Below are 14,280 nucleotides of genomic sequence, written 5' to 3'. Positions count from 1 at the left end.
ATTATTGCACTTAAAATGCCTTATTTCATTAACATCTATATAGTTCATTTTCTCTTAACAATCATACTAGGTTATTCATGAAAATTTCATGAGACGTTAAACCAGTTAGCTATCATTTTAAGTTAATCTTTTCTTGCTGACAAATTTTATGAGTGATAACATGAGCTTATTTGATTAATAACCCAGGTAGAATAAAAGTTGCACGTTTCCATTATGTCCAGTGCTGATAAGTCTGAAGACATGTCTATTTTAATTAAACCAACAAACTTAAGCCAGCTTTGCTTGGCTATGATTATGACAAACAAAAATGGCAAGCAACAGGATATGTTGGAGAATATGAGGGAGCCATTTGTTGTAAACCTAATTCAGCCTGATCTTGTTTTTCCAAAAGGGCCTGACATGGCCATTGAGCATGCATTGTATATCTGCTTTCAGCATTTGCTATGTCCCAAAGAGAAGAACAAATGGCCTTAAGATAGATGTGCAACTTCCCCCACATTGGCATTTCCTTAAGGATCAGCATCTCTCCCTAGGCTAGGAACTGATTGCTGTGATCACCTGTGACCACCCAGTTCAAGGCAACATACCTGCTCTGTCCACTGAGACCACAGACCTACTACCTGCTGTGTCCATCAATCGCTGTGTCGACAGAGTAATGTCATGACTATTGTAAAAGGGACATTTCAATCGTGTGAAACATGCTCTTTGAGGGTATATAACCACTCTGTACACCCCATCTCTTCAGTGCCCCTCCTTTGTTGGAGAAGGAAGGCCCTGGGCTACATGGTCCTCACATTTGGCTCAGAATAAACTCACCCCCATTTTCATTAATAGATTGGTTGTGGATTATTTTCATCAACAATTATTTTATATCATGTTAACTTGAAAAACATTTGGGTCAGTGTCTATTATATTTAGGAATAATTTATGTAAGTTCTTACTTTAAGTTGATTAGCTAGAACTCTTTTTAGAAATCAATTTTTTGTTTATACCATCTGGTGGTACAGCAGTATCACACATGTATAATGTACGTACATGTATATGGACCAACACAGACAGAGGTCTTAGAGTTTTCATTTGAAAAATTACAGCCATGAATCAGGCACAATTCAAAACTTTAGGATTGTGTCTCTAGCAGATGGAACAAGTTAAGGTCATCTGCTTAAAAGGTTCTGTTGTTGTTAATATTTGTGGAGAAGACGTTGAAGATTTATCTTTGCTGGAGATAAGGAGGCTATGAATTATATTTAGGAGAGAGAGCCTCTCTAGCAGCCTGCATTTCAAAGGAAACATTTTTCCTTTTTGTTCTTTAGCCTCAGGCTTTACTGATGAGGAGCCAGGTTCAGTCTCAGGAGACTGTGGGCTGTTATCTCTTTGGGTGTTTACACTCGAAAGACATGGAAAAATTTACAACTTTAAATGACAAAGAGAAACAAATGCAAGTATTTTCCTAGGAGTTTCAGGGTAATTGGGGTTTAAAATTTTCCTTCAGTCTTAGGAATGGAGGATGGTCTAAATAGGAACGTTCCTGGAGAGGTTCCTAGGCTCTGAGTCAGATGGTGGGGGGGAGGGTTAGGATGGTGAAAGGGAGTGGGTGGAATCTGAACTGCCCTTAGAGCTACATTTCAGATTTGCAAGGATTTGTAAGATAAAGATATTTGCTCTCAATGCCTCAGAAATTGGATTATAACTTAAATGAAAACATAGGTTCATTTACCTGACCAATTATATTATCCATAATTTACTTCTTTCTTTCTGGGTACATAGTTTTTGTCTTTTTTTTTTAACTTAGGAAAGAAAGCCTGTTTAAAAAATTCTTATCAGGCTCTGAATATCAGCTTTGAATTTGGCCAATTTTTGACCAGAGAGCTAGTAAAAAAAAAGAAAATATCCTTGTAAAAATCTTGCTAGTTTTTGGCTTAGAAAAACAGTAAATAATTCTGGCAGTATTAAATAACTCCATTAATTCTAATTTTAGTTTCCCCTAGGCTGTTTAAGAGGATAACATGACAGTTTACTAGGAAAATCCTCAGAGTCTCATTAACTCTGGAGGGGCCTATCCAGGGACTCTCCTACAATAGTAGAAATGAGGGTGTCAGTCCGCTAACTTGGTGGACTTCTGTTTATGGTTGTGTAGTCTTTTCTTTTAGGTCCCTCTTATATCTTTAATTTTTCACTAGCTTTTGGCAACAAAACTTTCAATGAAGCCGAAGCTGGGTACCTGAGGGTTACTATAGATATTCAATAAGAACACGACTTCTTCCCATCAAAGACATGGCTGAATCTTATCAATTTGCTGTTTTCTTGTTTAACCTGAAGGCTGATTTAAGGGTCTCAAGGATTTGTTAGCTTGTTTTCCAGAAGAAACAGAATGCATTTGCAGAGGCTGTGATCACAGAATGGCTGGCCCCCAGCTGCTGTTGATGCCCACGTCAGATTGCCCAGGAACTTATTGGGAGTGAACCCTTTGTTTCTCCAAAGCACCTTTGCTCTATAAAACCTCCTGTTTCCTGCTCTTAAGGTGGATTTGAGTGAACCCATGCTCCCACTTTCTCATTTTGGCCAATTCAAATAAACCTTTCTCCATCTCCAAGCACTGATGTCTCAGTGTTCAGTTTACCGTGCATTGGATGCACAAATTTGAGATTAACAGGTTCAATATCAAAGCCATTTAGAATTTTGAAGCCTTTCCTTTTTTTTTCTTTTTGGTGAGGGAGATTGGTCCTGAGCTAACATCCATTGTGAATCTTCCTCTTTTTGCCTGAGGAAGATTGTCCTTGAGCTAACAACTGTGCCAATCTTCCTCTATTTTGTACGTGGGACTCTGCCACAGCCTGGTTTGATGAGTGGTGTGTAGGTCTGTACCCAGGATCTGAACCTATGAGCCCTGGGCTGCTGAAGTGGAGCACCTGAACTTAACCACTATGCCACTGGGCTGGCCCCTTGAAGCTTTTGCTTTTAAGTGCATCTTTTAAATGATCTTGTCTAATTAGAACGTTCCCTTTGCTGGCCATCTGTTAAGTCATCTTTAACAGTTCTGGTCCTCTGATCAAGAAATTTACAAGAGAATAAACCTCAGTTCTTAAACATAAAACAAGCTGGAGTTCCTGAGGGAGAGAATTCTTGGGAAACTTTAGAAAATGAAATCTCATGTGAAAGAAAAACACAGACAGGAATGGCAATAAAGAAATTCCTGAAGTCAGTGAAAGTGCTCACCGACCAGAGAAAAAAACTCTGCTGAGGGATCCCCTTCTGTGGCAATGGCCACCACACAGGACTGAGACAGTCACCTCCTGGTTGGTCACCCCTGATCCAAAAAAAGGACTGACCTCGACCAAATGGACGGAGGTCAGAACCTGAGAGGACCCACAATTGGAAGAGTCGCTGATTCATGAAAACCATGAACCCCAGGTGGCTTGTGTAGTTACCGTACCTGGTTTCAGGAGACGCTGGTCTACGAAGGTGAGATCACTTCAGGTCCCACTTTCTGACACCATGTATGTTAACCTAAAAGTCAAAAAGCCAAAATGAGAGGCAGAGAGGTGTTTATTAGGGGATCAGAGAATTGCAATCCAGGGAGCACAGATTCAGGTAGAAACTCAAGTAGTGTACCACTAGAGAGTCAAAGTCAGGGGCTTTGAAAGGCACAGAGGAAGATTTGCATTACAAAGAATGTTAGCTGGGAATGGAGGCAGAAAACTGATCTTGGCTAAAAATAACCGATTGCTAAGGCTAGCCAGAGGGAGGCAAAAGTCCATCAGTGTGAGGAGCTGCAGGTGTCTTGCAGCGTTACTCAGTTCAGAGGTTCATGTTCTGACCCATGAGGACGTGCGTAAGACCCATGCCCTTCATGGCACTCTCTCTGGCGCTCAGCCCTTCCTGCCCCTGGAGTTCTTTCTAGGAAACAGTTTGGTGCTTTATCTTTTATTTTCACAACAACTTTATTTACACACCATAATACTCACCAACTGAAAATGTACACTTCAGTGGGTTGTAGTGCATCCACAGAACTGTGCAACCATCACCACTGTCTAATTTCACAACATTGTCATCACCCCAAAAGGAAACTCCGTCCCCATTAGCTGTCACTTCCCATTTCCCCTCCCCCATCCCCTGGCCACCACTAATCTCTCTGTCTCTATGGATTTGCCTATTCTGGACATTTCATATCAATGAAATCATTCAATATGTTGTCTTTTGTAACTGGCTTCTTTCACTTAGCACAGTGTTCTCAAGATTCATCCATGTTGTATCACCACTTTATTCATTCTTATAGACCAATAATATTCCATTGTATGGATAGTTCACATTTTATGTTTCCAACATGAGTTGACGGACATTAGATGGCTTCTCCTTTGGGGCTATTAAGAGTAATGCTGCTTTGAAAGTTCACATACAAGTTTTTGTGTAGACATGTCTTGGGTACATACCTGGGATGAAATGGCTGGATCACACGCTAACTTCATGTTTAACTTTTTAAGGAACTTCCCAGTACTTTTCCAAAACAGCTGTGCTATCTTACCTTCCCACCAGCAGTCAATGAGGATTCCAATCACTCCACATCATCTTCAATGCTTGTTCTTATCTGACTTTTTGGCTGTAGGCATCCTAGGCAGTACATCGCTCTGTGGTTTTGATTTGCATTTCCCTAATGACTAATGATGTCAAGAATCTTTCCATGTGCTTTTTGGACATTTGTATATATTCTTTGGAGAAATTTCTATTCATATCCTTTCTCCTTTTTTTTTTTTTTTTGGCTGAGGTAGATTCACCCTGAGCTAACATCTGTTGCCAATCTTCCTTTTTTTGCTTGAGGAAGATTAGCCCTGAGCTGACATCTGTGCCAATCTTCCTCTAGTTTGTATTTGGGTTTCTGCCACAGTATGGCTGATGAGTGGTTTAGGTCTGCACCTGGGATCTGAACCCACGAACTCAGGCTGCCAAGGTGGAGCATGCCACACTTCAATACTGTGCCATGGTGCTGGCCCTCATTTGCCCATTTTTAAATTGGGCTATTTACCTTTTTACTGTTGAGTTGTCAGAGTTCTTTATATATTCTGGATACAATCGCCTTATCAGATATATGCTTTGCAAACATTTTCTCCCATTCTGTGGATTATTCTCCTCTCACTTTCTTGATGGTATACTTTGAACCACACAAGGTTTTAATTTTGATGAAGTCCAACTCATTTATATTTTTATTAGGTTTCTTGACATTTTGGTCTCATATTTAAAGACACCATTGGGGGGAGGGTGAGATGGGTATGGAGGTCAGCTATATGGTGATGGATGGAAACTACATTTTGGTTGTGTGCACACTGTACTACATGCAGATGTCGAATTCTAATGTACGTTTGAAACTTATACAATGTTATAAACCAATGTTACCTCAATAAAAATAAAAAATAAAAGAAAGAAACCATTACTTAATCCTCGATCATGAAGATTTGCTCCTATGTTTTCTTCTACGAGTTTGTTGGGAGTTTAGCTAAACTACCCCACAGCATTGCAGCCTCAGCTTCCATTTTGTGTGGCCTAGTGGCCTTCAGGGGCCTTGAAATGACACTGGCCCCTCCCAAGAGTGCACACCCTAGATAACCGCCAGCAGAGTCAGAGTACATGTCAGTTCCTGATATGACTCCCACAACTGCCCTTATGAGAAGCACTCTCCCTGCCTCCCAGGGCCTTCCCCCTGTGTGCCCCTTAGATAAGACCCCTGGGAAGCTTACCTAAACCTCTTTTTCATTTGAATTGGCCAATCCAGTCTTAGTCTGAGAACCCCAAAGCGTTCCACCTGCGGATCTCAATAAGGAATATGCCCCAGGTCCTGCCATGCTCTGCCTGCCCTCTGCCTTAACCTCTGATGTGGCCCAACAGGGTGTGCTGTGGACCTTCTCCAGGAGCCGTGAGTAACAGACTTCTCTATTTCAATTCCTTCGTGGTCTTTCGTTGAACATAGAACAGAACCATCCAATACCCCAGGGCTCTACATAACAAATGATAATTTGACACAATCTCAACACCTATTTTATTGTGCTTTGCAGATACTGACTTTTTTACAAATAGAAGCTGTAGGGGAGGAGGGAGAATTCCTCCCCTTTTCCCCTTATGGCTCTTATGGCTGCTCAAAGAATTAAAAATGACCTAAGGCCGGTTGGGAGGAGAAAATCAAACAAAGTTTAATACATGTACATGGGGAATTCACATAAGCATCAAGAATTCCAAAGACAGTCAGGCAAAATCAGGTATATATGTCTTTCTGTACTAAGCAGAGGAAGATAGGGGTCAGAGACTTCAAAGGGAGAGAAGGCAATTTTCAGGAAGATGAAAAGAGTTCATATTTGTTAAACAAATGTTTCAATTGTCCATCTATAGACAGTGGGCCCTGGACAAGAGATCTTTTGATAAAATGGCCCTTGCTAGATGCCTTCCTGCCTACAACACCTAGAATCATCTATAAGAGCTCCTTCTGGGACAGGCCTGTCTATCTTAAATTCCTTTAAGCAATTTGGGGGAAGGTCAGGTGTTCTTCTGAGCCTTGAATGTCTTCAGCTTGAAATAATCCACATCCCAGAGTGGCACCTCTTGGGGTGTCCTGCCCTGAACCCCATCAATTCCCTTCTCTGAAACTTCCCTGGAAGTTTCACATATTAAAAGCTGAGTAAATGACTGTGGAGAGAGAAAATGAGTTAGTAGCCAAGTAGTAAGAAACCTGCAAAGGGAGACAAGAACATGGATTAGAGTGAGGATGAACAATCAGAAAGGAAGAGATTGGAACCCATCTCCTCACACACCATTAAACCAGTTCCCGATCCTAGGAATAAGTCAGTCCAATAAAATGGGTGAGCTTCATTCATCTGACGGAAAATGTGAATCTTCTCTTTTAATAGATGTAAGTTAGATACTACTTGCCCTGTTTGGTTCACATAAAAGCAGCTTTCTCACTGATGATGCACAGGCTCCTCCTCGCTGGGCAGTCAGTGTCCAGAGCAGGTGGATTTTGGAGGACCACAGAGGCTAGGCTGTTAATCTCTGACTGGAGTATTTTCAAAGTTTGCAAGGTGGGTTTGAACTCTTGTTACATTACCATGGAGAGATTTAAGATTGCCTTTTCCAACTCACACCTTCGTTAGCTGCAGAATAAAAACTCAATGCTGAAAAGAATTTGGAGTTGTGATACACAAGTGGATTCTCTACGATTTCACAACTGGCATGTTTATGTGGCACAATCTTATGAACAAAGGAGCCCAAGTTTTCAATTAGGCTGGTTTTTAGGGTGGAGTATCTGGTGACAGAAGGGGCCAGATATCCAAGTCCACATTGTCCTGACCAATTAGGTGGGGACCCTTTCCACACTTCGTTGCCGCTTGAAATAAAAAGACCAACGTGGTTTACAGACAAGGTTAGAACTAAAACTGTAGGTCCCAGGATCTGGAATATTCCCTCACCCTTGCCACTGGTACTGTTAGTGCCTAAATAACATCACTTTCCATGCACTTCTGTCAATCTTGGAGAACAGAGTGGACTGCAGGATCATTGGTATGGGAGGCCTGAAGCCTGATTTTGGTGGCTATAAAGCCTGGTCTTGTCACCTGAACATGTGAGTCCAGTCTTTGGGTCCACCCATATGTAGTTTGTGGTATGGGGCAGCTTAACCATGGGGGCAGCTGCATTACCCCAAGTTGGACAAGGGTGGCTCATAAACCATCCAGAGCATTTAGCGATTTGCAAATGTTTGTGCCAAAGGGAGTAGTGTTAGTCACTTACAACTTCCTTGAGTGGTGAGAAGATGCCACCTGTGGATTCAAAGCACAGAATTTGAGTGAAATATCATCCAGGTATGTCACCCAGGAGAGGTCCAGGGTCAGGTTTACTTTCAATTTGAAGGGGAAAATTTTCATCTGTTGTCTTTATCTGGGCAAGGGACAGTCCTTGAGCTTCTATACAGGTTTTCAGGGGTCTTAATGACTCACCAGAAGAAGAGGCAGAGTGATGCTGTCCTTGTCGTGGACACCATACCCTGTCATTCATGCATCTTCCATATTTAGTCCGCCAGGTGTTCACATCAGCAGGAACAGAGAATAGATCAGGTTCTTTGCACTCTCTGTTGACAACAGTCAGATTGATTAGTTAGCTTGGCCAGGGTTTGGTAAACTGGCATAAGAGGGTGTTTCGTCTGTGCTGGTCCCATTGAGAAAGAGAAAGAGAGGGTTAGTAAGAGCAAGACACAGTTTGGAAAAGAGCTCATAGTGGCAACTTAGAGAGGGGAAGTAGGACAAATAGAGACTAGCACTCTCCAGTCAGCTTTTGGATAAATGATTAAAAGCAATATGTATGTTCATTAGAGGAAAAGTGTTGGTTGTATGTGTGTTTTTGTGTATTGAGCTTTAAAATAAAAGGGGGAAAACAGGTGAAAGTGAGGTTTCTTGATCCACAATATTGGGAAAAGCTATCTACTGTGTGAGCCCAGCTGCTCCTGGGACCTGGGAATTGGCCCTGGAAATTCTCATTTAGGGCCACCTGTGGGGACTGTCTCTGTTATCTTGAGAGCAATGTTCTGGTTCTATTTTGGCATGACTTGCACGGATCCAGGAAGATTGTTCCTTTATTTTGATGGCAGTGTAGGTGGTCAGTAGGACTTCATAAGGTCCTTCCCAGTGAGGTGACAGCACCTGTTTTCTTCTAAAGATCTGGATGTGCACCTGATATCCTGGTCCAAAGGGATAACAAGTCTTGACACAAGGTGGGGGCCATGCCTCTTTTATCCATTGACCATATACTATATACTTCAAGTATACTAGTTAATTTTTGTCTATTGCTATTCATAGCATCAAATTGTTCACTGAAGTTCCCATAATATTCACCTAATCCAGGAATGGAAGCTTTGAAGATGCCAGTAGGACTTGGGCATCTCAAAACTACTTCAAAAGGAGTCAACCCATGTCTCCTATTTGGAGAATTACAGATCTTTACAAGGGCCAACAGCAGAGCTTCTGGCCATTCAAATCGAGTTTCTCAACAGACCTTTTCTCAAGTCCTTTGGATGTCTATATTTTTACTTTCCACTTGCCCTGATGATTGAGAATGATATTGTTAGCACCTACATCACCTGGGAGATGAAAGTGAGCCTTCACATTTGTGTTGTTTCATCTTGTCTCCCCAAAATATGGGAGGCCAGGGGTTATAAAGGTTTGTGAGGAGTGTGGCTGATGGTAGAGAGGTGGGGGGCAGTCATTGGACCTGCCTGCATTCGGCCTTGGGACACTGCTTGCAGGGAGGAGGAGGAGATGATATGGAATCCAAGTGGCTGTCCTTGGCCATGTCTATCTCCATGGTGGATAGTGGATTCCAGAGCCAGGGATCCAGGGAGTAAGCAGGGAAAGAGTGCTTTCGTTTTAACCCCATATATGCTGGGTATAACGTAGGGGAACTGATATCAAGGCCGGTATCAATTCTCCCCTATTTTATGTTCATTTCTCAATCTTGTAGGATTTGGGGCCACAACCGATCTAGCTACTTCCTGCTGAATCAGGGTCTAGGTTGTTCCATCTTGTTGAACTAGTCTTTTAGTAAGCCAGTGATGCAGATGGGCTTCCAAAGTTAGGCCTGTATCATGTAAGTAAGTAACCAAACATTTAATAAGAAGTATTTCTAGAGAAACAAAAATAAAAAACAAGGTTAATAGATGGAGCAAATTATAAGCCAGTTCCTGAGCCCAGGGTTGGGGGGTGGCCAATCAAGATTCCTAGAATTCAGAGTCAAAGTACTTTTGCAATTATAAGTGTCTCTGATGGTGTCATTGGGCACTCAGGGACCTTTCTGAGTGGATTACACAGCAGCAGACATGATTCTCTTTTAAGTTCATATTAAGTCCTTCAGCATCAGTTTGTAAGTTTTCAGGGAAAAGGGCAGGTTCAGCTCTCAATGATTCTAAATGAAAGTGATAGAAAACATTAGTTTGGAGATTTGTTATTTCAGATATTTCAGGAGACTAGAAGAATTCAGAATCAAGTCCAGTTTACATATACAAAACAAAAACCTCAAAGATAATTGACAGAACAAAAATCCAAAATTTATAAATATGTATTATAGTTTTTATTGAGACATAATTTTTCTCTCTAAAATCACCCTAATTTTTTAGCAAAGATAGCCAAATTTAGACCCACTGGTTTACAAAGTAGGTCTAGTTTTAATAAACTTGTCCCAATTATTTACATAAGTACAGCAAGAATAGCAAATGATCATATAGGCTCTTTTAAATCTGCGTTGTTGGAATCTTTTATAAGGAATCTCAGATTGAATTTTAAAGGCCTCTCGTGGCCAGGAAAGTCAGGCCAAGAAGTTGTCATCAGATTTTCCTGCAACACCTACAGATTTGGGTGAATTCCTGTCTTCACGAGGTCCCCAAAATATTGAGGTTCCTTGTACCTGCCAGAGGTTGTGACATTCTTTACTCAACCTTACCAGGTTACTGGGAACCCATAAGCAAGGTACTAGGCCAATATTTCCAAGTGGCTTTATTTCAGAAAGTCAACTTTTGTTCTTCCAAAGCTGTCTTGTCATATCCGAGTCTGTCTGTTTCTCTCAAATATGACATTCCAATCAAAGCCTTGGTGGTATAACCAGTGTTTCCAATTGTGTCCTGTTATAAGAAGAACAGATTCTTATTGAACTTATGCAAACAATTATATAGGCATGAAAATAAGAATACTTACTCATAAGGAGTTTTCAAATTCTGGAGTGATCGAATCGGGAGAAAAAGATAAATGTTTCAATTTTGTTTACAAATTGGTATGTCATAATTACTTAAGAGAAAAAGTTTTTCTTAAATCTGAGAATACATAAAAATAAAAAAATCAACAATATTTTAAAGAAAAGTCATAAAAATGATAATTATTCTCACCAATTCATTCAGTCCTGTGTAATTGATTATCTTAATCTTCTGATAGCAGTTTTATGAGGTCATCAGTTTCTCCATTACAGTTCTGTAATTTCTTACCCAGTTCAGTTTTATAATCTGAAAGTTTATCAGAAACCTGTACTCTAGTGTAAGTGTCAGAGTCTTTTCCATGAATTTTTCTAAAGATGAAACATATTTGTAAAAACTTCAGAGTAAAACAACAGTCTTCAAGTAATAAAGCATTCCAAAATTGCAATTAACAAAGAAACTTGGTTATTTTTGTGACACATAACATTCCAAGACAACAAGCAGAATTATGGCTGATAATCAGGACACAGCAGAATTTTAGTAATGTTAAACAATTTTTAAAACATTGATAATAATAATATTTACCAATACAACATCATAGGTCCGCATGAAGCAACGTTTAATTATCACTTTAACCATGGTGACAGTTAAAGAATTTTAGGCGCATGCAGAGAATTAAATAGCTGTAAGAAAAATGTTAGCATCTGTGATTAAGAACCTGATAAAAACAATATAGGAAATTAATTTTGATAAAACATAAAATCCTTATCCTTTTGGTAGACTAGTCAAAGAAAAAACTTTTTATAATTTTTTTTACCAAGATCAGTCTAAAAGTTCAGGAACATTATCCTTTTAAGAAAGAGAAGATCAAGTTTTAAGTTTGTACTAGTTTCCTTTTGACATTAAAACTCATTTAATTAATTGGATTTACTTTAATCTTAGCCAACTTGACCATGCACAAAACTCCTCTGGGTTTTACTTTCATAAACCTTTTGTCATTTTTTTATGTTTAGAATTTGTCCCGGGTTTCTTTTTTTCCCTTCTAGTACTTTAGTACAAATATATCTTTTTTTAAGCCAACAAGCAAAAACGCTTTTATTTTCTATACTTTCTTACTGAAAACATATTTTATTTTCTTTGAATACAAAGGTTTAAAAAAATCTAGCAGCTTTAATTACATACATTAATTAGAATCTTTAACCTTTAGGAACTTTAATCTCTAAGTAAAAACTAAGCAATTATAAACTTTCCTTTAAATTAGAATTCTCTTGCTTGACAAATTTATAGACACATTTTATAATTTTTAGAAATATGATACTTTGTAGTAATAAAACACAAGGTGTGCTTATTAATAGACCCAAACATTTTTTAGTCTTTTTGTAATAAGAAGCCAAAAGTAGATAAACTTAGTCATGTTCAGCAATAATGTTTTAGCATTCCATCCTATCCAAAAAGGACCCAGCTATTCAACAGATTTTGTCATTTAACTTAACTTGGTAAAGCTCTAAAGTTTTAAGTTACCAAAAAGATTTTGTAAGTCATTTTTTAAGTACACAGACCATAAAATATAATTATTGTTAAAAAGTTTCTCCAAAAACTTCCATCCTTTTACATCTATTTAGTTTACCCATTCTCAACAATTATATTTAGATCGTCTACAAAAACCTCATGAGACATTAAACAAAAACAGCTATTATTCTAAGTTATTACTCTTGTTGACAAATTTTATAACAGAGATGACATGAGCTTATTTGACCAGTAGACTCACGCTGTATGTCTGCACTATATCCAATGCTGATGACTCTGTGGACATGCCTATTTTAAATCAAACCAGCACACTTAAAAAGGCTTTATTTATCAAAGATTATTTTATATATCATGTTAAATAACTGTCTTTTAGAAATTTTTGTATATTAATTAAAAACTGCATTCCATTATGAGAGACTTTGAATCCTCTCTTTTAAGGGTGACCCTTAATGTGAACTCATCTGAAAGAGAGGCTCCCAAGAATGGCCATTGCAATTTCAAGTTATCTCAAAAATTTACTTATTTTCGCTTGCTTAATTTTATATCAGGAATTTTGGGGGAGTTGAAGTGGCGACTCTCAGGGAGAGAAGAAAGAGAAGCAGCAGATTTGGCTTCAGCCTGTGGCATGTTTAATTATTTTCTCTTAAAGAGGTAGTAAACAATTTCTGATTTCATTTAGAAGTCTCAAAAGATTAAAATAGGCTTCCCATTGTTGTAGCTGGCTTTTTCCCTTTGTATATATAAATATATCAGTTTGGGTAAACTGAAATTGCCGCATTTGGGCCATTTTAAAGTGAAATCTCCTTTAACGTGTTTAATTAACATTGCCTGGGGGCCAGCCCAGTGGAGCAGCAGTTAAGGTCGCACGTTCTGCTTTGGCAGCCCAGAGTTCATCAGTTTGGATCTTGGATGTGGACCTAGCATTGCTTGGCACACCATGCTGTGGCAGGTGTCCCACATATAAAGTAGACGAAGATGGGCCTGGATGTTAACCCAGGGCCAGTCTTTCTCAGCAAAAAGAGGAGGATTGGTGGCAGGTGTTAGCTCAGGGTTAACCCTCCTCAACAAACAAAAAAACAAAACCAAAGAAAGCATTGTCTGAAGGATGGATTTATATGCTCTGTCAGGAAGGGGAACTGTTTTCCAGTGTGACACAATGTTTATCCTCACAACATAATCTATAATATGATCAAGCAAAGAGATGTAATTATTTTACATAAAGCCCATTTAAATACACCAATTTCTACAAACTTTTATCTTAACTTTTCCAACACTTATACTTCTAATTATAAGTTACATTAGAATTCCATTAACAAGTTTTTATATTGAAATATTATGTAGGGAAAGCATTCCAGCTAGACACAACATAATATTAGCTTAAACACTTTAATCTTTATAGTCTTATTAACCTGAGCAGCCTAACTGTTGCCCAAACAATTGCTGGTCAGGTTTCTCACTGTGATTTCTGCCTCCTGACCTTTTAAGTTTTTTCAGCTGGGGTGAATAGAACAGGTTTGTCTGATGTCCTTTAATGTTGGAGGCCAATGGGGGGTCCATTTAGTCCATCCAACATTAGGCATTGTTTTATTAAAACCTTTGTTTTAACTTTATTTATGTCTGTTCTATTCATCCCATTTCCCTTGTTTTTAATAACTGGTTAAGGATTTCTGTCCTGTTAGGATGAGTCCTATGACTCTTTCCTTTCTGATTTCTCTTTGTTAACTTAATGTTTTCATTAGCATCTGTAAGACCACAAGAAGAAGCTGAGACTCCAAGATTGATTAAGTTTCAAAGACTAGTCATTGTATTTCCTTTTGATTTGGTCTTTGCATAGGTACCAATAAAATAGCTGTTTATGACAAGAGCTCTCTAAAAATTTTCCAACCTAAGGATTCACTATTTGGCTATGTTCTGTCCACAGTTTAAAGAATATTGTGGCCATGCGGTGTTACAAAAGAAATCATCCCTTTTTAGACACTGGCTTATAACTATAATTAGACAATCTATCAGAATCAGCCCCAGAGGGCTCTGCTTGGGGTCAGGCA

The 14,280-nt window shown here is 39.0% G+C and overlaps 1 protein-coding gene across 5 annotated transcripts in view; it reads left to right on the top strand.

Annotated features, from left to right (window-relative positions):
• The first annotated feature begins 5,629 nt into the window (after positions 1–5,629).
• Positions 5,630–14,280, top strand: part of LOC100067080 (cationic amino acid transporter 4) — a 28,126-nt gene continuing 19,475 nt past the window's right edge. For 4 of the 5 annotated variants that reach the window (XM_070275352.1, XM_070275355.1, XM_070275353.1 and 1 more), the window contains exon 1: positions 5,648–5,905. In XM_070275352.1, coding sequence (XP_070131453.1) covers positions 5,864–5,905 — 42 coding nt within the window. In that variant the 5' untranslated portion in view covers positions 5,648–5,863. Of the gene's footprint in view, positions 5,906–14,280 lie in introns of all 5 variants that reach the window. The other variant, XM_023646991.2, reaches the window with a different exon arrangement.

This window comes from Equus caballus, chromosome 8, assembly GCF_041296265.1.
Source record: "Equus caballus isolate H_3958 breed thoroughbred chromosome 8, TB-T2T, whole genome shotgun sequence".
Classification (NCBI taxonomy): Eukaryota; Metazoa; Chordata; class Mammalia; order Perissodactyla; family Equidae; genus Equus; species Equus caballus.
This window is presented reverse-complemented; position numbering and strand designations above follow the sequence as displayed.